The sequence below is a fragment of the Pseudorca crassidens genome, chromosome 12, assembly GCF_039906515.1.
Source record: "Pseudorca crassidens isolate mPseCra1 chromosome 12, mPseCra1.hap1, whole genome shotgun sequence".
NCBI lineage: Eukaryota > Metazoa > Chordata > Mammalia > Artiodactyla > Delphinidae > Pseudorca > Pseudorca crassidens.
In genome coordinates, this window is record NC_090307.1 from 64,192,701 (window position 1) to 64,219,436 (window position 26,736).

General features: G+C 41.2%; 1 protein-coding gene and 1 pseudogene across 4 annotated transcripts in view; one reads left to right on the forward strand and one right to left on the reverse strand.

Moving 5' to 3' along the window:
• Positions 1–26,736, reverse strand: part of PTPN2 (protein tyrosine phosphatase non-receptor type 2) — a 76,307-nt gene that overhangs the window by 5,791 nt on the left and 43,780 nt on the right. For 2 of the 4 annotated variants that reach the window (XM_067699814.1, XM_067699813.1), the window contains exons 4-10: positions 22,693–22,791; positions 18,140–18,277; positions 11,022–11,231; positions 9,689–9,841; positions 4,555–4,736; positions 1,030–1,131; positions 160–244 (exon numbers count right to left, since the gene is read on the reverse strand). In XM_067699814.1, coding sequence (XP_067555915.1) covers positions 160–244; positions 1,030–1,131; positions 4,555–4,736; positions 9,689–9,841; positions 11,022–11,231; positions 18,140–18,277; positions 22,693–22,791 — 969 coding nt within the window. The remainder of the gene's footprint in view (positions 1–159; positions 245–1,029; positions 1,132–4,554; positions 4,737–9,688; positions 9,842–11,021; positions 11,232–18,139; positions 18,278–22,692; positions 22,792–26,736) is intronic. The other 2 variants (XM_067699815.1, XM_067699816.1) reach the window with 1 other exon arrangement.
• On the forward strand, positions 1,559–2,185 carry LOC137203505 (prefoldin subunit 4 pseudogene; annotated as a pseudogene).

Genomic DNA, 26,736 nt, shown 5'->3' on the forward strand with positions numbered 1-26,736 from the left:
GGATGATAAAATGCTGCTTGTTATTTTTATTTCCTAAATTATGGTTTACCCCAATTATAAATTAGGGTAATTACATTGAAATTTTCCTGAAAAATAAACAGTATTAATAATGGGCTTTACAGAAACCAGTTTCTTTACAAAGTCTTGACCAACTGTTACCTGACTACGCCAGTAAGGAGAATTTTCCTTCAAAGTTACTTTTAGAGAAAATTTTTGTTTCTTTTTCTTTTTAAAATTGGGAAAACTGTAAAACATAAAAGAAATGCAAATATATAGTAAAAATTGCTTATTCAGAGTTCTACCTGCTCATATCAAACTTTTCTTTAGGAAAATGTATCCAGTACAATTGAATCAACATACACTTTATTATTTTTTTGTGGTAACAGATTTTTTTCAAATTGAGCTTTTAAAAAGTACATTTAACTACAAAAGTAAGATTAAATAGGTACTTATAAAATATATTTACCCTGCAATGGTTAAGAATATAAAATGTTGATGCCCATGTGAACAAGTACATTTATACATTACACACATTACTTAAAGGTCATTTTCTTTCCAGTAATAATGTCCATAAAACCACAATATTTATTGCTTATATCAAGTGCAGGTTAAAATCCAGACAGCCTCCAAAAACGAATCCTCATGATAAAGGACTTCTCAGTCTGGTCAGGTGAAACACTTAACATGTATGAATACAGTTGAAAATGTACCAGTTCTTAAGAAGCATTCAAGTCTTTATTTTAGGGAGCGGGTACAGTGTGGGCAGCGCCTTGGGGGTGCTGAGGTGACTGCACACCCCAATTCTCTGTGGGTGTCTAGTCAACTGCACCGTCTGGTGTCTGAGGAGTTTGCTAACAGATGAACCCCTGTGATTCACGCAACACTGTCAGCTACCAGTGCTGAAGCTTGCGGGGCAAAATTATTTATAGGGCATTTTGTTGAAAAAACAGTGTCCAGCCAACAAAAGCGCCAACCAAAATGACGGACACAAACCCCATCTTAGTGAGAATAGGTTGCCAATATAACCACCTTTTCCTTTTTCGTTCGGTCTCGTTCAGCCTCTGCTTCATCTGCTGCACCTTCTGAGCTGTGCTGGCTTTCCTGTCCTCCCGAAGGCGCTTCCGCAGAGCACTGTCAACAAACAAGAGCACATCAGCAGGGCTGGGCTCAACCACGCAGGCAGAGCACAGCCCCCCCGCCCCCCGCCCACTCCACCCCACTTCTCAACTCATTCAGACTCTGGAACAAAAAGGGGAAAAGCTTCAATACTCTAAATGGTCCAGAGATGCACTCAGGTAATTCAATGACAATTGCTCGTACAGTTTTATGTAAATGAATATTTTTAGTAGGACCTGAAAAGAAGCATGGTATCAGTATTTTTTCTTTCTTTGCTAGCCAGCCAGCAGGAGAGGGAAGACAGAGGGTCCCCAGGTATCTGATCCCCTTTGGAGCTCATATTTGATTTTTCACAAAGGCCCCTATACTCAACATTTCCTTGAATATTCTGCTGTGCGAGTGCCTACTGCTGTCTGCCCATCCCTTTTCTAGCTCCCATTTTCCTATTCAATACAGAATTTTTGTTCCAAAGGAAGCTCTTTGACTCTGGGACCATGGTCCTGGAACAACACAAAGAATGGCTGAAGGCAACATGAAAACTACTATTTTTTTCCCTTGAAAAAAATCTCACAAGCCTAAGATGGCGGCCACCATGAAGAAGACAGCAGCAGAAGATGTCAATGCTACTTTTGCAAATCAACAAAAGACATACAGATTTGCATGGAATACAAGCAGAATCACAGAGCTGAAGGAAGAAACAGAAGTAAAAAAGAAACAACTCCCAAACTTAGAAGATGCTTGTTAGGACATCATGCTTGCAGACGAGGACCGCTTAATGACACCTCATCAGACTGGTGATGTTTTCATTAGCCATTCTCAAGAAGAAACATGAGAAATGCTAGAAGAAGGAAAGAAAAACTTGCAAGAAGAAACTGACGCCTTACCATCCAGAGTGGAATCAATTCAGTGGGTGCTAGCAGATTTGAGAGTTCAGTTATATGAAAAATTGGGGAGCAACACAAACCCTGAAGCTGATGAAAGCTAAACATTTTATAACACCAAATGATATGGAAAGCAAAACTTTAAAATTTTTTTCACTTATTTAATGGAAACTTGCCTATTTTCACATCTTGCTTATTTATGTTTTTAAAAGAAGACCGTATTCATCTATGTATTTTGCATAACAATTATATAAAGTGTAAGGGTTTTATGTCATGTTATTAAAATCAGTTAATAAAAAAAAAAATCTCACAAAATCCATCTCCTCTTTTCACTTACTGCTTATATTACAGCAAAAGCCTAACCAGTTTCCATGCCTTCAGAGTAAATACACCCCAGTAATTATTCTGAAGCACAGCTCTGATGGTATGGCTTGATTAAAAATCTTGAGTGCCTTTTCAGCATCTACTACATTAAGAGGCAGCTTTTTTCCTGGCCCAAATGTTTAACCTATATCTAATAGTGAAAAACAATCAGAGGAATCCAGATTGTGAGGCATCCTAAAAGGCAACTCATCTATAAGCTGCAATGTCCAGCAACGGGGGAAAACTAAAGGTGGTGGACAGTCCCAGGTTAAAGGAGACTAAAGAACCACATCAACCAAATACAATGCATGATCCTGGATCAGATCTTGAATTATTTTTTTAAATAGTTATAGACTGGGATCATAAAAATGTTCCAAAATTACATTATGGCGATGGCCACAAAACTCTGTACATATACTCAATCCAGTAAACTGTACGCTCTAAATTTTGTGAACTCTATGGTATGTAAATTATATCTCAGTACAGTTATTTTCTGTAAAGCTTTAAGGTGGATTTTTTTTTATAATTAGAGAACTCTGAATATGGACTACATATCAGATTATTTTATCAACGTTAAATTACGTGGGAATATTGGCACCTTCAGACATCGCTAGTGGGAAGGTGAAGTGATGCAGCCGCTTAGAAAACTGGCCAAAAAATGCTCAACACGGAGTGGCCACGTGTGGCCCAGCAATCCCACTCCTAGTCACACACCCAAGAGACAAGAGCACGTGTTCTCCTGCCATGTACAACCTCGTTCTTGCCCAAATGTTTTTCTTTTTTGCTGTTCTCCAAGTTTGTTTCCTTCTAAACTAAGAAACCTCTTCTCTCTGGTTCTCTCACCCTCTAGAGCCCTTCTATTCTCATCCTACGGCATTTCATTTATAGTAAATAATTTATGTTTCTCGTCTGGGTTCTCGTTTTGTCTCTTAAGTGTATTAGCAACCTGGGGACTATATTTTGCTCATATCCATATGCTTTGCAGTCTTCCTAATGTCTTTTTCACTTTAACTTATCACACACACAGGTATCTCTGGCTGTGTGAACTCTACCTGAATACTTCCTACAATGACTTGCAAAAATTATTACTCAGAATTCACTCTCTAGACTGAAAATTCACTATAACAAGTATGTGTGTACCTTCCAATAAAACAAATTACACTGTAGTCAAGATCAGGCAAAACATATATAAAATATATAAAAGGATACAGAGCTCCCAGTATTATTTCCTGACTTAAAACTAGTAAATCTAACGTAGAAGAAGAAACAACTTTATGCTTTAACTTGTAGTCTAAACCACTGAAGCCACACACAAGGAGTAGCACTGCTAAGTCATAATAAACTCTTCAATATGATATATAGCAACTTACTATGTACTGTAATACGCTACCTTTTATAAAATTTCAGGCAATTTTTATATTGGGGAAATACAGAACTGAAGCTATAATGTATAGGAGACCTTAACGATTTTCACAGCACATCCCAAGATCCCACTGTAACAAATATGACTACAGCATAAAATTTTCCACAAGAAAAAGCATATCTGACAAAAAGAAAAGAAAAAAAGTCTTTCAGAGATATTGAAGAGAGGGAGTAAAAGAGCTCATTCACTTTTCTGAGAGACTCACACCTCAGGACACCAGCTTCGTAATGTGTGAGATATTTGGAGCCTGAGAAACGTAATTTTTCAAATTTAAAAACTTGAAGAGTTTACACATTCATATGGATTCAAAACTCAAAAAGTATAGGGCATTTTATGTGATTTTTTTTTGAAAAATATTTTTTTCTTCCAATAACAGAATTAAGCTGAAATATTCACTTAATTATTTCATAATGGTATTAAAGGCATATTATCAATTACATTGTAACAGTAGCGTGAACGCTATATAACTGTACAAATGGCAGGTATTCATACTCTGTTTTCTGCATCATACTACACATTTTAGCATCTAATTATACTAACTCTTACACTCAATAAGTGTTGTGTTAAACCATTTTCCAACAGGTTTCCGTCTTTAAGTATTAGCTTCTTTGAGATCAATGATGTCATTACATACTACTTAAATGCCCTTAAGTAATAAATAAATAGTTACATTAATTCAATACACTAAGGGTCTATATATTAGTTCCCATCCACAGAACTTATTAAAATAAAAGTCTCTCTTTTCAAGCATTGTTATTGCAGTAACCTTACCTCTCGCTGTTTTCCTCCAGAGTATCTTGCATTTTAGAGGACAGTCCTGTATACCTGTCACTTGTCAGTTTTTCTTCTTCTAGGCCTATCCTGTTTCCGTTGTATTTTTCAGTCATTATTTTGGTTGATGAATGATCAAAAACAGTACATACATCTTCCTTAGAAAGTTCTTTCCACCGTTTCTAAGTAGGGAAATGAGAAACAAATGCAAACACTAAAGTTTTGACTTTTCTTAAATAAAATTTATGAAACTGAAATTCTGTATTTAACTTAAGAAAACCCTGTGATGCTAACATATGAATGAAAAAGAAAAACGTGTTTTGTCATACCACTTCTAGCTACGTCTATTTTAAGTTGAATATTTAATAATAATAAAGCATTTTTAATAAATCTATCTATCTTAGTTGCGTTGGGTCTTCATTGCTGCACGTGGGCTTTCTCTAGTTGCGGTGAGTGGGGGCTACTCTTCGTTGTGGTGCATGGGCTTCTCAACGCAGTGGTTTCTCTTGTTGTGGAGCACAGGCTCTAGGCACACGGGTTTCAGTAGTTGTGGCACGTGGGCTCAGAAGTTGTGACTCGTGGGCTCTAGAGCACAGGCTCAGTAGTTGTGGCGCACGGGCTTAGCTGCTCTGCGGCACGTGGGATCCTCCCAGACCAGGGCTTGAACCCGTGTCCCCTGCTTTAGCAGGAGGATTCTGAACCACTGCGCCACCAGGGAAGTCCCAATAATAAAGCATTTAATATTGATGCACATCAGTATGTAGTTGAATACAATAATCTTAATAAAATGTAGTGACTTTGACCTCACCAAAATATTGGTCTTAGTAAGAAGATCTTCGCCAAAGTCAGATTGTGCCGTCTCCTAATCCAGAGGCATGTGCCTCTGGAAAAGTGACCAAGATGGCCCTTGAACGTGACCCAGTGTGCCCTGCTCATTGCCACTGTCCAGTTTAGCAGAGAACCAATGGTGAGACCTCCCAGCAGGTTCCTGCAGTGCCAGAGGCCTTCAAGTTGACTGTCCCCACCAGGTACACCAGCAGCCCAGGCAGTTGGCTGGACACTGGGTTGGGAAGACTCCTCAGCACGCCTGGACTTCAGATCAGGCAGGATTCAGACCAAGATGAAGAGACAGCCTATCTTCCTCCAATGAAACAGGACTGTCACCTGCCTTGGGACTTGTTGTTACTAATGAGATGACAGCTAACGAGTAGCAGAGTCGGAATTTGAACTCCTCACAAGGCTCTGTATCTCGGAAATAATCATCAGTGTCAGACACCAGATAGTTTAAGTATCCAACAAAAATGTTAACTGTCTCCAGAATGCATGCTGGTCAATTCTTCATTGAGATCTAGTTACAGCAACTTGGCCTTATACTTGGACAAAACTCAACAATGTCAATAAACAAGATGATGCCAAAAACCAAGTCTTACTGGACCACTTCCCAGAATATGCAACAAATCCAGAATCTGTCAACAAGAAGAGTCAGCAGGAGGGTGGGGGAGAAAGAGAGATTTAATGCTAGTGAATTTTAAAAAGAAAAAACAAAGGGCCATGTCATTTTGCCAGGTCTCTGGGCAGCAAACTCACTCAACTTTGCCTCCCCTGTGACACACCCGGCAAGCAGGCTCCAGGCTCACCTGCCTCGGCGGTGCTGCCGGTGCTGCCGACCGCGAGGCCGGGGACCCAGCACTGCCCCCGGCTCCCATTTGGAGCAGACGGGGCTGCTCACCTCCCCCGACTGCACACTCAGCTGAACCGCACTCAGAGACCAATGCCCCCACACCATCCGCAACCCCACCCCCATTTCTCACTGAAGAAAGCCCCTCGAAGGAGCTGTAAAGTGATGTATTTAAACTCGAAACCCACTGTAATTTGTTAAAAGTATATATTTACTTATAACTTTATTAGTTGTGTATTATATGTGATTATCATCACAAACACAGTTACTGGTTTCAGATAACAGTCACTTTATTTTTTATTTGTGGTACGCAGGCCTCTCACTGTTGTGGCCTCTCCTGTTGCGGAGCACAGGCTCCGGACGTGCAGGCTCAGCGGCCATGGCTCATGGGCCCAGCCACTCCGCAGCATGTGGGATCTTCCCGGACCGGGGCACGAACCCGTGTCCCCTGTATCATCGGCAGGCGGACTCTCAACCACTGCGCCACCAGGGAAGCCCAACAGTCACTTTAGATGTGAATATTAACAGCTCTTCTTTGTCCTGGCAGGTTCTAAATCATTTTAAATCCACATATGCCAGAAATCTTCACAGGAAAACTAACATGAAACTGTAGCCAATAATGAAAACACCACTTGTATCCCGTAAATCTAGATTAAGACTGAAGGTGAAGACAGAGGCCCCCTTTAGGAAAAAGAACCAGAGATGAAGCTTACACAGCATGGGTGCTTCTGGAAAGATGGCATCCCTCACCCCACTGCCATCAACTCACACTCGAAAAGCTTCCTTCTTTCTTCTTACAAATATTAATTTTCCCCAAAAATCAGAGGCAAAGGGGAGGAGGCAGATGTATGGAGAGAAAGACAAGTCCATAAACTGCCTATCACATCCTTGTATGTCCTATGAGACACTTTTTGGGACATGGGACAGAGTCATGCAGTTTGGGGTATCCACATTAACAAAGTAACTCTAGATCTTTGTAACAATAAAGTTTTATGATTTAAGATTTCAGGGAAATTTATTTCTCTGAGACTTCTGGTCTAAGCTAAGGTTCTAGTATAGCACTGTCCAATGAAATGTAATGCGAGCCACATATATAACTTTAAAAATGTCTAACAGCCACGTTTTAAAAAAAGATGAATTTTGACAAGATGTTTTATTTAATTCAACATTTAAAAATATTGTTATTTGAACATATAATCAACATTTTTTTAATTATTGAGATATTTTATACTTTTTCTCCCTATATTTGTACATCTTATACTTTAAGCAGAACTTGATTCAGACTGGCTACATCTCAACACTCAACAGAACACGTGGCTCCAGCATTAGACAGCAGGGTTCCAGAAGGAGAAAATATCTACATAAAATAAACAAGCCCATATGCATAAACACGCAGTCCTGGAAGAATACACACAGGCCTCAATGGTTACATATTTGGGGGGTGAGTTAGCGAGGACTTCTACTTTGTAAATGATGTACTTTCACATTCTCTGAATTCTTTTATACTCAATATGTACTAATCAATTATCTAAAATTTTAAAAATTTCACAGCACCATATAAATTATTAGAGCCTTGCTAAGATCATTTCTGTGGAAACTGAGCCCTCCGAAAGGGTAACAGGCTTTCTGATCCTGAGCACTTGAAAAATACAGACATTTCCAACATCCCATCTGGACGGAGGCAGAGGACGCCTGGGTCTGTCTGAATGAGGGATAAAGGTGCTGAGTCAGAGATCTGATGGCCACACCGCACCAGATAAACTGGGGGAGAAAAAGTTCTTCCGAGCCACAAACTGCACTGTCACAACAATAGGGACCACACAAAAGCCCGTCCATAAAACTCACCTCTGTGGGGAAAACGATCTGCACAGGAAGCACATATATATTCTAAAACTAAAGGAACAAAACTTGAAAAAACATTAAGGTGGAGCAAGGGATAGTATCCAAAGGACAGCACACATTCCATAGAGTTAGTCTGTAAGAACAGCCAGGAAATTAGCAAGGAAGCAACAGAAGTGTGTGGGGAAAACCTCTGCATGTAAACTGGCAGACACAAGCCGAGATTAAAGAGAGACCTGTTCCTAATCCTGAACATCTGAGGTAACGTCGGAAGAGGGTCTCGTGCTTCATGGGCTTAATCTTCACATACCAAGCACTTCACAGACTGACGTTTCTCTTCATTAAAAATTATTCTTTAGAGGGCTTCCTTGGTGGCGCAGTGGTTAAAAATCCACCTGCCAATGCAGGGGACACGGGTTCAAGCCCTGGTCTGGGAAGATCCCACATGCCTCGGAGCAACTAAGCCCGTGAGCCACAACTACTGAACCTACGTGCCACAACTACTGAAGCCCGTGCGCCTAGAGCCCGTGCTCTGCAACAGAGAAGCCACCGCAATGAAAAGCCCAAAGAAGAGTAGCCCCGGCTTGCCGCAACTAGAGAAAGCCCAGGCGCAGCAACGAAGACCCAACGCAGCCAAAAATAAATAAATAAATAATCTAATTAATTAAAAAAAAATATTCTATAATGCTAAAGATTTGGGGGGGAACCTTTTAAATAAAACTTAAAATTTTTATTGATAAATACAATAGATTGTCTTGAATAGTTAAAATAACACCAATGATCAGAACAAAAAAGTCAGCTGATAAATAAAATTTCTTAAGAATATTTAAATGTCTGTGTAATCCATACAACACTTAACTACTTATATCTCATTCCATCTTGACAGATGGTGTGATCTCAGTTATAAAGGAGAGCTTATTCAGAATATTCCTGCTTTGGCTAGTAATCACAGAAGCTAAAGAGGAAGCAAATGGTTCATGTAAGAGAAAAATAAAGAATTCCACCTGCTTATGTCCAATTCCATATGATCAGTTCAGACAAGAAACGGGTGTCTGTTGTTACTTCTGTTTCTATTTCACATGTTACGTTAGTACATAAACACAGATTTCTGATAATCAGTCTTTTAACTTAGCTTTTACAAATGTGGAATAAAAATACCTTCATGAGAATACAGCCACCAACCAGAGAAAAATAACATTCTCCTGAAATTTCATTACGTTTGCTGCAAGTACTCAAGTTGCTTGCTCATTGTTATAAAAGATGAAATACCTATGATATAAACTAAGTGTTCTTGTATAACTCCAGATCAGGTTTTTAATGGGGCAAAAGTAGCTAAATTTTCTGGTTATTTTAATGATGAAATGCTTAAACCCTCCTTTACAAGGAACCTTACTTTCTTTAATGAAATTGTGTCCCCACTCGGGCTTCTGAGTAACAGGCAGGATTTAACATGAGGCTGAGGTACACAGGAGGAGGGGGGCATACATTTTACAATCTTAGGGGCCAGCTGGATTCACCACATTAATGTAAACATGCTTTTTTGGAAGGAAGGGAGAAGACACATGCATAAACAGAGTGCAGCTATGTGATGCAAATCGTATTTGATACACAGTTTACCTGTATACTTGAATCTCCCTTTATAAACTTTGCTCCTTCTATTATAGTCATGTATGAAAATCTGAGTTGATCTGGTGTCTGAATCAGCCCCATTCGGTATTTTCTCATATTCAGTAACAGTTGTTTAATATTAATATTGTCTCCTTTTTCCATCTGCAAGAAAGGTAAACATTATTCAAGCCTTTTGTTGTTAGGAGTCCAGGAAAGAGCAGTAGTACAGGAAAACCGCTAAGAGCAAGTTAGGACAGGTTGCCCGTCTGCCCCATCCAGGCAGCAGAGGGAGGACTCCTGGCCCTTCAGCTAACTCACAGCTGGCTCCAACCAACAGGAATCTCATTCACTCTGGCTAGTGGTTGGTCGAAGGGAGGATTTATGGCCCATTCTGGCTTAATGTAAGGATAAATACATCGAGATTAGTGCCTTTCTTTTTTAAGAACGTCTTGGCAGGAGTAAATCTTTTCGTTTGGCGCCTTCACGTCTGTGTGTGGCAGCCACTTGAGGGTGCTGGAGCAGAAAGGCGGAAACAGCCAGACCCACAAGGACACCGTGGGGCCGCTGCACCAGCTGGGGCTGGATCCACACACCCCCACCCCAACCAGAAAAGAGAACAGCTGTTGAAGTTAAATTTGGCAGGGAACAGGGAAACACACGATCCAGTTTTAGTATTTACCATTAACAGAACAGATGCTTAGAGTTCTTAAACACGTCAAAGTTAACATAACAAGCCGCTTTTGACTGAAGTATAGGATATTAGGCAGAGTGGTAACACAGTAGACGTGCTAAGATACCCTCCCATCAACCTAAAGGGAGGAAAGGCACAGGCCGGTACCCAGGCTGGGGCTGGGAAGGCTGGTGGAGAAAGAACACAGCCCTCAGGCACAACAGGAACCTCAGCGAATGATATTAAAACCCACACTCACCGAGGGCTTAGAAAGTGTTCTAAATGCACTCATCCACTTAATTCTTATGACAGTCCTGGGAGGAGACTCTCACTCTCTGCAGTTTGTAAATAAGGAAACTAAGGCAAGAAAGAATTCAATATTATCTACCAACTGATGTTTGAAAAATAAGAAGGGCGGGGGAGAGGACCCATCATTTAGGTAACAAGCTACCAGGAAAAGTCTCCTTCGAGAGCTCTAGAATTATCTTGGATGCAGCCCCACCAGTCACAGCAAGAGGCAGCTGAAAAGATGTGAATGAGAGTTTTTGGTTTTTCTAAAAGAAGGCAGAAGTTCAAGTTTGAAAAACACAGTTCTGGGATCCTGACAGTCGAGCTTACTTCTGCCAGTGGAAACAATAAAAAGGTACAGAAGACTGAAACGAGGTCACTTACCAGAACAAGACAAGTGTCCACCAGAGAAAAGGTGCCTGACCGCCCGATGCCGGCACTACAGTGGATCACCGCAGGCCCGTGTTCAGGATTCAAAGAGCCAGACTCTCGCACTTTAAATAAGAAATTGAGAAATGAAGCTGGTGATTCAGGGACTCCGAAATCTGGCCAGGTAGTATAATGAAAGTGAGATATTGTTCTGGTTTCACCACTCTAAAAAGTGAAAATCAAGGGGGGAAATGTTAGTTCTGAGTTTTTTCTTTTAACAGTCTACTGCAGAAAGATGTGTTTTGTGTAATGTACCATGATTTTTCATTTGGTTTTTGATAATCACATACACAAGTATGGGAAGATTTTCTTTAGGAGAATTTGGAATATATTAATAATAACTAACACTTCTGTAACACTTATTATTTTATAAGCATGTTCTAGGCTTTTTATGTATTAACTCAACCCATACAACAATCCTATTAAAACCTATTTTCCAGATGAGAAAACTGAGGCGAAGGGTTAAGTAATGCACCCAAGGTCACACATCAGAAAATGGCAGAGGCAGGATTAGAGCAGCACTTGGGTTCCCAACCACTGACCTGCACCATACATGCTGCCAGGATTTTCTTTAATTCATACATCATGATGAGTGGATTCTATTCTATTTTTTTAAATCTCTACCAGTTTAATTTTACATTCTTTAATGGTTTCTTTTTTAAGAATTTCAAAGTTTTAAAAAATATAATGTTCCCCATTATATGAGTTATCTTTTAGATTCTGCTATCCAGGCACAGAGGAACAACTCAAGAATTAATTTAAAGAAACAATCTTTACATTTTTAACTGAAATTGCTCTCCTAATTGCTGCTTTTCCCCATGGTAACAATTTCCAATCCTAGAACTGCTGACACGGCTTTGCTGATGTGCGAACATGATTTACCAACATGCTAAGTGTTTCCTGTCTTGTAAAGCCTGCCTGGCACTCACCACCACTTCCTGGACATTCTCAACGACCTTTATTTCTGACTAACTCATTATGAAAACGTTCCTTGGCTTTTGCCAAAGGCCCTCTGCCCCCAGAAGCACTTCTCTGCCTTCTGCTCTTCATTCACAGAGGGAGCGGCAACCGCTAACACATCTTTGCACAATGTTTCAGCTTTAATTACAGGACTATTTTGGAAGAAGGAGCCACAGAAGCAGCATAAAAAACCCTGATTTTTTTAACGGTTACTTTTACAGCATCTACCTTTCAATACAAATTTACAAAATTAAACTTAGCTTTCTTTTTTTAAAAACAATATTTCCCTTTTTTCAGTACAGATTAAGACTCCTAAGTCCCAGACTCAGTTATATGAGGTACAGCACTGATAAAGTACAGTGCAGAAGTTAAAAAAAATTTTTAATTATACGCATTTAGTGACTAATTTTTCTTGACATCCAGCTTTCATAATTCCAAGTACACTGTGATCCATAGGTTCTCAGTACACTGAAGGCACTAGAAGATTTCCTATTACTAATTAAAATGCTCATTGCGATTATTAAAATTCAAAACACTTCCTTTTAAATTCCAAATTAATTATGCTAAGTGAAAGCAACAGACTCTAAAGGCTGTATACTGTATGATTCCATTTACATGACAGCATGGAAAAGACAAAATTATAGGAATTGAAACCAGCCCAGTGGTAGCCAGGAGCTGAGAGTGGGGCCGGGCTGACTGTACACAGGCAGCATGAGGAACGTGCGCATGCGCATGCATGCGTGTGTGTATCTAGGGAATGGTGACAGAACTGTTCTTTATCTTGACTGGGCAGGTGGTGACACGAATGCACTGTCAAAACTCAGACCTATACATCAAAAAGATTGTATCTTACTGTATGTAAAAACAGTGCTTAAAACATTCCAAATTAAGGAGGCTAAACTGTAGCTTCCTTCTAGAAAACCGTAAATGGCAGCCATCTGATACCCACACAGGACTGGGGTCCTAAGTCCTTTCCTCCATCAGCCCAGGCACACAGTTAGCTCAACCGCATCTTCCTTTAAATGGGGCCTCAGATTCCAGTGGGTGTCTTTAACCCTCTCCCCCGACAGCAGCCCTGCTGCAGTCCTCAGTCACCACGCTGTGCTGACCATGCACAGAGGCCCAGCCCTGGTCCACATGGGCCTCAGCCAGGTCCAGGTGGACCTGCTGGAGGTCCCAGGCCTAGGAGGGGTGGTGCCAGGGCCCTGCTCCCAGGGAAGTGTTCCCTAGGGTGTGGCCTATACAGTGTAGGTTCAACTATGCATCGCCTCCTGGCCCAAAACCTACAGTTACCCCACAATCCTGGGCAACTACTTGCTTATATGGTTTTGGCTCAAGACTAGTGGCCTCTTTATTTCTTTCAAATTCAGGTCACACTGTCTGGGATGCTCAAAGCCAGTTTCCGGAAATGCTCACCACTGTTATAATACAGTCTTTCTCATGAATAGATTTTTGAAAATCCATCTTTTTCTTCCGTGTAGGACCAGACTAAAGAACTTCTTAGAGGTTAATTTTGTATTAATTCACTCCTACTGAAACAAGATTCAAAAAACTTAGCTCACAAAAATCACATAATTCCCAAAGGGCCACAGAAGTAATAAGATCCATATGTTTACTATTCTGGTATAAAAAAAAGTTTATATGGGGCTTCCCTGGTGGCGCAGTGGTTGAGAGTTCATCTGCTGATGCAGGGGACACGGGTTCGTGCCCCGGTCCGGGAAGATCCCACGTGCCGCGGAGCGGCTAGGCCCATGAGCCATGGCCGCTGAGCCTGCGCGTCCGGAGTCTGTGCTCCACAGCGGGAGAGGCCCGCGTACCGCAAGGAAAAAAAAAGTTTATATGAACGATTGGATACCTTTTCCCTCTTTTTCATGCTGGAAAAAAAACGAGAATGGGGGGAAAGGGTTCCAAAGCATACAGAGCTAAAACAAAATTCATCTTTATTCCAAACAGTCTCTACATTTAGACTCTACAGTTTCTGACAAACTCCTAGTTTCAAACAGCAGACTCACCCTTCCCTCCTGCTCGGTCACCAAGCCCCTCAGTCCTGCTGTGACAACCAGTCAGCTCCGTCCCTTCTCACTGCCACCCCTCACACCCCACTCCAGCCAGTCTGCACACACCTGCCCAGTTTTCTCCATAAGGCACTACATCATGGACACCACCCTCTGCACAAAGATGTCAGCAGTTCACCATTCTTCTTAGGGCAAAATCTCATTTACATTTATTTGAAGAATTTTAAATGTAACGTCTTTGAATCAGATGACAAGCTCATGGTCCATGGAGGCCAGGAAGCTAAACTATGAGCTGAGTAGGTACAAGAGCTGAGAGCCTGGGGGTAATTTAAGTGTGCGCTGTCTAGAGCCATTCAAATACAAGTTAACTATAATTGTTATCAATATGAGTAAGACTATAAATGTTCTAATTATTACTTAAAAATCTATACAGCTCTACAGCCCCAGGCCCAATTTTCACACTTTAGGCACAGAAAGAAGGTAGCAAGATTGTTTCCAAGAATTTCACAAGCCCCAGTTCCGTCACCTGTAAATGGGGTTTAAGAAAGTACTGATCTCACAAGGCTGCTGTGAAGGGTAAACAAGGCAACACCTGCACGTGGTGGCATGTGAAGAGATGCGGTGATCTCTGACAAAATGACACACTCGCTGCTGCCTTTACCGCGGCCCCTGATCCGCTCCCATCAACTGTAACCTCTCCACATTTCCAACCTCCTCACCTGTGTTTCCGCTCCACCTGGAGAGAAGCAAGCTTGTCGACCCCGCCTCCCTTGAGGTCACTGCCCTAGTCCAGTCCCTCACCAGCTCCTGCAGGATCCCGTACCGGCCGTGTTAAATACGTGGTCACCATAACTCACTCTGGAAGATGACCGGAACTCCCAGGTGGGGAGGGGAGGAGAGCACCAGGGCAGGGGGCAAGGGGCTTGGGTTCTAAGCAGGGGGCAGGGCAACGCCCAAGGCATGGTCGGGAGAGGCAAGGCGCGGGCCGGCCGGGGACTCCTGTACTGGCCACGGAAGGGCTTCCCAGACCCCGGTGGAAGGACCAAGCCGTGTTTCAGGACAAGCACTCAGGTGTGGGGTGGAGAACAGGGTACTTGGTGCAAATGCAGAGGGGGTACAAGGGCAACAGGTAAGGACCCTGCCCATGGGGAGCTGAAAACCTTGTTATGGTGTCAAAATGTACACATGCGCAAGTGCTGCACAAGCTGGGAAATGGTAAAATTTAAATTATGAAGAGAAGCGTAAGAAGATCCTAGCTGTTAGGAGTGAATGCATCACAGGTACATTAAGTGACCGAAGTGAGAAATGGGCACAAGCTGGACAGAAGAGTGCACAGGACATAAACAGACAGGAGAGGAGGACACCCAGGTGGCATCTAACCCTGCTCTGGGCAAATCTAGAGGCAGAGAAACAGAACTCAGCATGAAAACAGCCTTCCTGGAACTTGATACACATAAAGCTGGTCGAGGACACTACTGAAAATGGTGAAGGCCAACTAAACAGAAAAGCCCAAAAGACAAGTTCTCCAGATGACCTGGGATTTTAAAAGCCCCTCAAAACTATCTTCATAGCTTAAGCCACAAGGCCCCTTTTAAAAGCAGACATGGAATCTCTTCACGTGGGGCCAGAAGTTCAAACTCTGAGCTCTCATCACGACGCTGGAAAGGGCAGATGGTGCTTTACTGCCCACCAGACATGAAGTCTCTATGGAGCAGGGCCTGACAGGAGGCAGCTCTGGCCCCAGATCTGTTAAAAGGCACAGCCAGACTCCTTTAGAAGCAACCTGGTCCTCTGAAACTCAGGAACCTCCACCCAGACCTGCAGGTGAGGCCGGCTGTCCCTCCCCTACTTCATTATCACCTTCTCTCCTGCAGCGCGTCCTCCACTGCCCTGGCTCCTGCAGCCCTTCCCAACTCCAAGGGAGCCGCTGACAACAGGAGACCCCACACTGAGTCTGAGGCACTGTCAGAGCATTAATTCACTCGATCATCGTAACAACCCTACAAGGCAGGTGCATCATCATCCTCGTTTTGCAGATGAGAAAACGGAGGCACAGAGGTTAAATAATGGGACCAGTCACACAGCCAGGAGTGGTAGAGCTCGGATTTAAACTCAGGCCACGTGGTTCCTGAGTCTAAATACTTAACCAAATGCAATTCTGTGTCTCCTACTGAAACGCTACTTTATTCTTCTAACACTCCTAGCTTTTACTAAAGATTGTAAAATAGAACATAAACTGTTGCTATTTAATTATGGTGTACTCTGAACCCAGGTCAGTAAGAAATCACACAATTGCCAGCAATTAAAACGTAGGGGTTGGCCTGCTCCCAGGGCGGCCTCAACTTCAGAAACTTTAGAACCAAGGATCTTCCTTTACAACAATCAGCATCTTTTTCAAAAGACTTGGTCCCATCTCATTAGAAGTTAGGAGATCTGGATTTGAGTTCTGGTTTATCACTTATTAACTGAGTAATCTATTTATGGAAAAAAATCCATTAACCTCATGGATTTTCAGGTTATTTTTTTTTAAGTATGAAAACCAGGGATATTAAGAATATTTACTCTGTCCACATTTTAGGAAGACTGTAGGACAAATGATACATATGTGAAAATACTTTGCAAAGTGATAAAGAAAATACAAAAGTTATTCTATCTTATTATTTGAGGTGTAATCAATGCTCAGGACAGAGAAAAACACCTATGCCCACCTCCTTCTAAATCAATTTTAATGCCACAAGCAGAGGAGGTACCTGGGATCAGTAAACACCATGAGAAGATGATTCCAAGACCCATGAGAACTTTATGGAAACGCAGCTCTGTTTCTGGGAATTAGCACTGGACAACCCAGAACCAAGTAGTAGCTGATGTATTTCAATGCAGCTTAAGATACATGCAAATGTATGTATGTTTGTATGTATGTTTGGAATCACTGGTGCAAAATAAATACAGTGAGGAGATTCATAAAGAAGCCTCCTCCCTGGATGACCTAAGAGATCCCATAATAAGCTTAGCTATGAAAGTCATGGAAGCTGGACCTGGCCCGAAGCACTCGGCACACATCTGTACTTATAGTACGTAATAAAAAACAGAGAGGTGTTTCAGGAGATCAACCATAAAAGGTACTTCTGCATATCTAAAAAGTGTATATATCTCCCTTCACTACAAAGCTTTTTTTTTTTTGGTTAATGATCACATGTTAATCACTCAATTCACTTAATAGTTAACTAAAACAGTATCTCACTTTAGACTAGATACATTCCTGAAGCCATTTTTGGGCAAACATTTTCCTATTTTGTAGTTTTTCTAGTTTCTGAGAGCATCTCAGAATCACTCTTATTTCATATTTTCTAGTTATTCTAATTACGAACCAAAGAAGGCAAACAGGTAAGTGGGAAGAGGGGAGAAGTATCTCAATCTTCAGCCTGACAACAGCAGGCTCACAACCCACCCTGTACCTGTATCTCAACCAAGTACCAGGAACGAGTCTTATATTTCTGGAAAAAAATCCAAGTAAATGTTCTTGAGACCATATGGTAAATTTACTTCACCATTTTCACCAGTTCAATAAAGACAAATTTCCGTGTGACTAATCCCTTGAATTAACAACACTCTCAACAGTAGTAAGTATCAGAGCTGGCGTTTACAGGGTACCTGGTCTGTGTTAGTGCCTCTGCACACACACCCTCACCCGACCCCACAACGGCCCTGAGAGGGAGGCACCACCATCTCCATCCCACAGAAGAGGACAGACTTCAGGAGGTCTGGGAGCAGATACACTAAGTAGCAGAGCTGGATGTGAATCCAGGTTGGCCTGATTCTAAAGCCCTCTCTCTTAATCCCCGACTAATTTTAGTAAGTTATTCTGAATCCTCAAATATTTACCTGAACTTTAAAATTCTTAGTTTCTAAGGTTTCTTGAGAGTCCTCAGAGAGCTACCACATATAGGAACAAAATCTATAAGGAAAAGGTTATGGCTGTACACTATTATAGGTTATTATTGAAATGAATGGACTGCCGCAAACTTCATATCTAAGAACAAGGAATAATCCTTAAAATCATCATATAAAGCCCCATAGTTTGGGCATGAAAAGTCTTACATTGGTGTTTCCTAACTGCAGCAGATGGACTGTATAATAGGACTTCACGTCTTCCGACAGGAACTTCACACTGAAGCCTGTTTCCTTAAACAGCATCTCTCGGTCATCCTTTGTCGGCCAGTACTGTGCACATTTAACCTAAATTTAAGAATTTAGGTTAATGCATATGACTTTTTTTAGTTTATAGACATAATGAAACCATAAAAAGCTGGAAAGGAAAACAAACCACACACACGCTATATATTTTTCAAGTACCCAAATCTAAGAACAGTCACACTACGTTTGATGTTTAATGTATTTTAATAAGATTGACATCTTACAAAAGCAGGTTTGTAAAATGTTCCTCTAACTTATACACTAAAAAAAAACCCATAAACAGATATCATGTTCATAAAATGAAAATCAATTAGTCATTTCTAAAGCAGGGTAATGTATATTTTATCATCATACTGGCATTCACACTATTTTTCTATAAATATCAAACTCTTACAAGAATCTTACCTTCAAACAGTATTGAAAAGGCTTTATTTTACAAGTATTTTCCATAAATACCCGTTAATCTGCTACTAAATACTACTACATATCTAGAAATAACATTACATACCTATTTACTAAAATTAAGTCGGGGAAAGAATTAGAAGATAAGCTCCCTTTACCTAGAGTTGTTACCTTTTGGCAGAACTATTGACATGGAATTTGTATTTATGACAATAAAAACATCTTCCCAAAAGCCAAATTATGAGGCCAGCAGGCTGAGGTAAGGTGAGCTAGAGTCATTTCATTAGGAAAAAACACCAGAAAAACATCCTTGTAAAATATGGCCATTTCTCCTTTTCGAAATCACAAATAGCTACAAATAACAAACAATAAAAATGCTTCCAAAACAAATGAATACTATGAGCTGACACTTCAAAAGGTCAGCTTAAAGACATTTAAAAAATGGCACAAGAAGTGAAAGAGCATAAATTAGAATTTGAACAACTCAGAAATGAGGTGACAGAAAAGAAAAAAGATTCAGAAATAACAGAACACATTTCATCAACAAAGACTAATTAATTAAACTAGGGAAAAGAGATGTGACTAAACACAACAGATGATGCCTTAAGAGAAAAAGGAGGACATTTTTAAAATAAAAAAAGAAATGAAGAGAGAGACAAATAGGATTAGAGAAAATGTGACAACCATAAAAAATAAGCAAGAAAATCTAACACATGCATAATAGGAGGACCCAAGAAAAGAACACCAAAGCAAGCAAGGGAACAGAATAAATGTCAACAAGTATAATTCAATAAATTTTTCTTTAAAGAAAGAAAAAATGTCTGAAATCACATACTGAAAAAGCACTCTATGCCCCTGGACAAACTGACCCAGAATGACCAACACAGAAATATTTTGGTAAAATTATTGGGATTTGAAGGAAAAAAATCCTTTGGGTAACATAGGTAAAAAGAATAAGTGATTAATAAAGGAAATGAAGATGTCCATTTGACTTTGACAGTAATTTGTAATGCCAGAAGAAAATGGAGTAATACATTTAAGTTGTTCAAAGAAAAGCAAATATGAGCCAAAGATTTTATATTCTGCCAAACTGACTGTTAAGCACTGAGCCAGCAGATGAACTGTCATTGGCACGTAAGACATCAGGGACTATGGTGCCCATGAGTCCTTCCTCAGGATCCTCTGGAGTATAACCTACAGACAAAATGACTGGAGAGACACCTCAACATATACAGACTTACACAAAAGGGGCATAAGGGACAGAGTATAATGTGCTATAAACTCTGACAATGTACATAAAGTACAACTTTAAAAAAAACAGAATGGGAAAAACAAAACATTTTAAACATTTTTTCAGTAGTTATTTTGGTGATGGAGTTGATTTTGTTACTATGACTATTTTCTGTGTGCAATATCAGACAAAGTAAAAGAGTCACTATAAGATATTTGATATCACTAGTGTCTTTGAGAACCAGAATTCATGGTATGGAAAACACTGTAACAGATATAAAGGATAGAAAGGCTTGGGCCAACCCCTATAGGCCTAAATTTGAATCAGAAATATCAGTATGAACACTAGCGCTGTGTTATCTTAACACAGAAACATATTTTTCCTTAGCTCTGTTCACTGAAAAGACCAAGCCAGTGGCAACAAACACCCCTATTTTTGTTGTGACCCTGAAATACCACTGACCACTGAAAGAAATTAAGGCCCCTTAAAGAAATGGCTGATTCTTACACAAGAGTTTAAGATGAGCCTGCAATAATGGAGTCATTCCAGACAGCAAGTAGCTATGAAGACTCTTGGGTCTGTGTAAAAGAACTCAGGGCCCAACCTGAAGAGCTTCCTGCTGGCCAGTGAAGGGGCAATCTGACTACAAATAAGGATAATAACTGCCATGGAGTGAAATGAATCAAAGATGTTTGAATCCGTGACTTCACAGTACCTGATGCCCTCCCGCCCTGCCCCCACACCAAGAAAACCTAAGTGGTCACATGTTGAGGACACTAGGGAATCAACTCCTTTTGAAAACTGCTTTTCCTATTTGAAAGTGGCCAAGGGGCTTCCCCGGTGGCACAGTGGCTGGGAGTCTGCCTGCCAACACAGGGGATGCGGGTTCGAGCCCTGGTTCGGGAGGATTCCACATGCCGTGGAGCAACTAGGCCTGTGCGCCACAGCTGCTGAGCCTGCGCTCTGGAGCCTGTGAGCTACAACTAGTGAGCCTGCGTGCCACAACTGCTGAAGCCTGCGTGCCTGGAGCCCGTGCTCTGCAACGGGAGAAGCCACTGCAGTGAGAATCCTGCACACCCCAAAGAAGCATAGCCCCCGCTCGCTGCAACTAAAGCCTGTGAACAGCAATGAAGACCCAACGCATCCATAAATAAATAAATAAACAAATTAATTAATTAATTAAAAAAATAATAAATAAAAGTGGCCAAGTAACAAGAGTGGGAGGTTGTGTTTTTTTTTTTAATAGAAGTATTCCAACAAGAGATCCTGGAATGTCACTATTTTATATCCCCTAATTAAGGAGCTAAACACCGACCAGCAACAGCTGCCACCATCATTACGCTGACAAACATTATGCCCCCACCCACAAGGTGACCTTCCCCCAGACAATTAAATCTGACTCTAGATCCAACCACCGTAAATATGATTTCTGGTGGAAGTCTTTTTTTTTTTTTTTTTTTTGCAGTATGTGGGCCTCTCACTGTTGCGGTCTCTCCCACTGCGGAGCACAGGCTCCGGACGCGCAGGCTCAGCGGCCATGGCTCATGGGCCTAGCCGCTCCACGGCATGTGGGATCTTCCCGGACCGGGGCACGAACCCATGTCCCCTGCATTGGCAGGCAGACTCTCAACCACTGCGCCACCAGGGAAGCCCTGTCTTATCTTTTTATTATACTAATTATACTGCAGAATGAGGGATGACACTTATAATCCTCTAGTTGGCAATGCTGCTCAAAATGTCCCAACTGATAGAGCCCCCATCACTTGAAGCACGAAAACCAGTGTAAACGACTACGCTGACATTGCTGGATACTCTGGTATGTTAACGCCACTTCAGATCTGAAACAGACTAGAAAAACCTTCACCACCATTGAAAACTGGCAACTATTAATTTAGAAAAAAGGAAGAGGGATTTCCCTGGTGGTGCAGTGGATAGGAATCCGCCTGCCAATGCAGGGGACACGGGTTCGATCCCTGGTCTGGGAAGATCCTGCATGCTGCGGAGTAACTAGGCCCATGTGCCACAACTACTGAGCCTGCGTTCTAGAGCCCATGTGCCACAACTACTGAGCCCATGTGCCACAACTACTGAGCTCACAGGGCTAGAGCCCATGCTCCACAACAAGAGAAGCCCCCACTCGACTAGAGAAAGCTCGTGCGCAGCAATGAAGACTCAATGCAGCCAAAAATAAATAAAATTAAATCTTTTTTTTTTTAAAAAAGGAAGAATCAGGAACCTGAAAAGCAGAGTAGTCTAAGACCTCAGGGCTGAAAGAGACCTGACAGACAATACTTTCCAATTTGCATGTTTGACAGAAGAGGACCCTAAAGCCACAGAAGCTGAAAGACTTACCCAATGTCACACCACTAATTAGCACTGGGTTTAGACTGCACTTCAAATGTCAATGAATTTATACATTTCCATACTTACTGCCTTGTGACCTAAGAGCCAATGGTAATTTATAAAGGTTTTAGAAACCTGTCACTTTAATCTTTCATAAAATTTCCAGGATTTTGATAATAATAAATTGTCAAGATTGTGATAAAGCCTACAGATTCCAAAGATCTAAATACCACTACTAGCCAATACTGGCTCCATTATACTTATATTTTGGAGGGTAGTGGTCCGCAATTGTTATTTAAATATTTAAGGTAAAAAAGGAAAAGGATACATTAGCTCTTCTGGTCAGAATCACCCTGACCACTAGCCTTTAGCAATTAAAGGCCAAAACTAATGAATGAATATCCCAAAAGAAATAAGAAAATATTTATAAGTTAACAATTACAGGCAGTACACTAAGTTGTAAATATCAAGTATTACTCACCGATTCTTTCTCCACAATTCGGTTTAGCATGACAACTGCTTTGGTCTTTTGCTGCCAAACCATGAGCCAGAAATGACAACCTGTATTAGGAAGTGGACCCTGTAAGAACAGAGAAGGAAAAGTGGGTAAGAGAAAGGGGACAGAGTAAGGCTCCAAGGAAACTCCTTCAGGGAAGCTTCTCGTCTGAGAACAGTGTATCGGATCATAAAGAGTAAATCGAGACTTTAAATCCACTTGAACTAAAACCAGGTCTGTGCTAGTTAGGATTACTGATTATCAACGATCAAAACTGACTTTTATTTACTTAGGCAGAAAAGAAAAATTTTCAGGCTCTCAGGTGACTTTCAGAGTTGAGGGCTGGAGAACCAGGCTTGGGTAGGAACAAACGTCAAGACAAGATTTTGTCCAAAGAGGAGTGGGCTTGGGACAGTACTCCCAACCTGTCACTAACATCACCTGCTTTGCTGGTACTGCCATCCTAAGGTGGCTGTACTACTCATGCACAACCTGTAAGCAAACCAGGGTCAAAATCGCAGGCGCCAAGTTCTATGGGTTGTATTCTAGCTGTAAAGGAGGCAGGCAAAGGAGATTTCTGTCCCCTCCAGTCTCTGCCGCAGAAAGAGAGGCCCTGCCTTCCATGATGAGGGCAGCCCTGCAAAGGAGGAAGTCTGTGCCAGCACTGGCCTGCAACCAACCCAAGTTAGTTACAAAGAGAATTCCAGAAAAAGCGGAAATTTCAAAGCACCTGAACCACTATGAAACTGTTAATCTACAAAACCAGAGAATGTGTAACCTCAAGAGCAGAGTTAAAAGGGGTAACGGTGCATATCACAATACTGCCATGGGGAAAAAAAATCAAATCATATTATGAATTTCCAATTACCTTCACATTTTGATTAATGGGTAGCACAGGGCAGAATAAAGGGCAAACAAGAGATGAGAAGGCCATGCCCAAACTTTAACTATTTTAAGTGAGTAAAGATTAACATGAACAAGGTTTGACTGTACCTCCAGTAACTCAACAAGCATTCCCCTCGCAGGACACTGGGAGGCCAGGTCTGACTAGAGCTTCAGCTCCACATGGAAAATAAGGCAATTCAAGTGGTGCTACACTGAAAGCAGCTTTAGGGCAGTTGTATCCCTGGTGTGTAGTGGGTGTTGGGTAAATATTATTTGAACTAATAAACTCTAAGCTCTAAGTTATACAAATGCTAGAAAGGGATTGGGAATCCTGAGGAGCTGCACCCTCAGGTTTGAGGGACTGTTCCCCTCCTTTGGTGCATGTTATCCAATGCTTGAGTTACTTCCAAAACCAAACAGTGTGAAGGTAAAAACAGCAATGAGAAGAACCCCAGTAAAATGAATGCTGTTTCTTTTGTCTAAAAAAATGGACAGATCAGTTCACCAACGAAGTTGCTCCTTAGTGTGTTCACGCACATGCACGCGTGCGCGCACACAGACACACACACAGACACACACACACACACACACGCACATTCTGTTAGTGGTTCTGAAATGGGAGAGGGTTTCTCAGCCCTTCCACTTACCAGCAATACTACCTATTTTTCTTGTGCAAAATGGAGATCTATACCAAGGGACTGATATATACGTTTTTAGTTTTCATAAAACTCAGAGGGAAAAGATGACAAAAATAATAAGCAACAAAGGAAAACGAGAACAACTGCAGTTTTAATAAACACTTAGCATCTCTGGTTTTCTCTATCTTTTGAAATATTTTCTGTGCGTGTTCTCTGTTCCAACGTACTAGATACAAAGGCAAAAGCAGTCTCAGATGTCAAAGAGCTTACGACAGAGGCAAGGAACGGAAACACATCAAGCACCACAACAGTAAGGGGTAAACCATCAGGTCTGCAGGAGTAGGAAGGATACTGGCGCAGAGCCTTAAAAATGAGGAGGGCACTGACATGGGGGAAGGAAGGGTAGGGAATCAGGATCCATTCCCAGCATAAGGCAAGGCATGTGCAAGTTTAGGAGACATCTGGGAAAAGACAGTTAGATTGCTGAGGGCAACATGGAGGTACATGGTAGGAAACTGCACCTGCAGAACGGGAGGGTCTCGAATCCAAGAAATAGTCACCGAACTCTTCTTTAAGGAGTAAAGGGATACGACCAGATCCGTATGTCACAAAAAGTAATTCTGGTGGAATTGTTAAAGATGGATTAGGGAGGACGGACTGGTGACAAGGAAATAAGTTAAGAAGCTACCACTTTGGTGCAGATAAAATTCAAGAGAGCTCTGAAGAAGGGCAGGACAGCAGAACAAAGGAAAGCAGAACAAAGGACACATGAGGAGGACAGCTTTAACCCATATGAGAAAAATAGGAAGGCGGCTGGCATGGTTTAAAAAAAAAGAAAGAGTTTGACATAGAAAATGCAGAATTTGTGATGTCAATTGGTCACGTGGGTAAAAACACCCATATGGATGTTGAAAAATATAAGGCAGGGGGTGGAGGCAGGGGTGGGACTCTGTCAGGACACAAAGAAGCTCTCCAACATGGACAGGAGGTTTAAATGAGATCACTAGGGTATGAGTCAGGCATTTTCTTTTACGTGATGAGATTTATAATGTTTTATAAAAGGGTTATTACTATCATTACTACTACCAATAAAAAGCAGTAACAAATGCCACAATAAATACTCCATGGACTACTCACCATAGTACCAGGCACTATATGAGTTTTTATCAGCATTGTTCTATAGATAATAGAGATATATATCAATAATATAGGTACACAATTGACTCTTGACGGGTTTGAACTGCGGGGGTCCACATATAGGCAGATTTTTTTCAATAAATATACAGTTGGCCCTCTTATCCATGGGTTCCGCATCTGCAGAATCAACCAACCTCAGATGGCAAACTTAATACATGATCCGTGATTGGTGGAATCCCAAGGACAGAGAAGGACAACTATGCACTTGAGCACCCATGGGTTGTGGCATCTGCAGAGGATCCTGGAGGCAAACCCCCCACAGATACCAAGGGACGACAGTACAGGCTTGGGGAATAAGTAATGTGTCCAAGGTCACACAGTAGTTTCAAGGCAGCAGATCTGAATAATTAAGAGCAGAACCATGCAGTCTATGGAGACCGTGTAGCTTCACCTCCTGGCCTCATCCCACTTGTTGCATGGCCTTGGTAAAGTTATTTGAAGTTCCTTTGTCTTTTTAGGTGATTCCTCGTGTTAACATAAGGATAACAATAATATTTACCACAGAGGGTTATCCTGAGGCTTAAATTATACAAAACATAAAATATAGAACAGTGTTAAAAACTGCTAGCTGTTACTATTTACAACAGCCAAGACATGGAAGACATCTAAGTGACCATCTACAGATGAATGGATAAAGATGTGGTACATATATACAATGGAATACTGCTCAGCCATAAAAAATAATGAAATAATTCCATTTGCAGCAACATGGATGGACCTAGAGATTATCATTCTAAGTAATTCAGACAAAGACAATTACTATATGATATCACTTACATGTGGAATCTAAAGAAATACAAAATACAAAAGAAATTATTAAAACAGAAACAGACTCACAGACAGAAAACATACTTACGGTTACAAAAGGGGAAAGGGGAGAAGGGATAAATTAGGAGTTTGGGATTCACAAATACACACTACCATCTATAAAATAACAGGATTTACTGTGTAGCTCAGGGAACTATATTCAGTAACTTGTAATAACCTACAACAGCAAAGAGTCTGAAAAAGAAGAGATATAGATGTATGTGTGTGTATATAACTGAATCACGTTTTGTACACCTGAAACTAACACAGTACGGTAAATCAACTATAGTTCAATAAAATAATAAATAAAAGATTGCTAGGTCGGGGACTTCCCTGGTGGCACAGTAATTAAGAATCCGCCTGCCAATGAAGGGAACACGGGTTCGAGCCCTGGTCTGGGAAGATCCCACATGCCATGAAGCAACTAAGCTCGTGCACCACAACTACTGAGCCTGCGCTCTAGAGCCCGTGAGCCACAACTACTGAGCCCATGTGCCAAAAC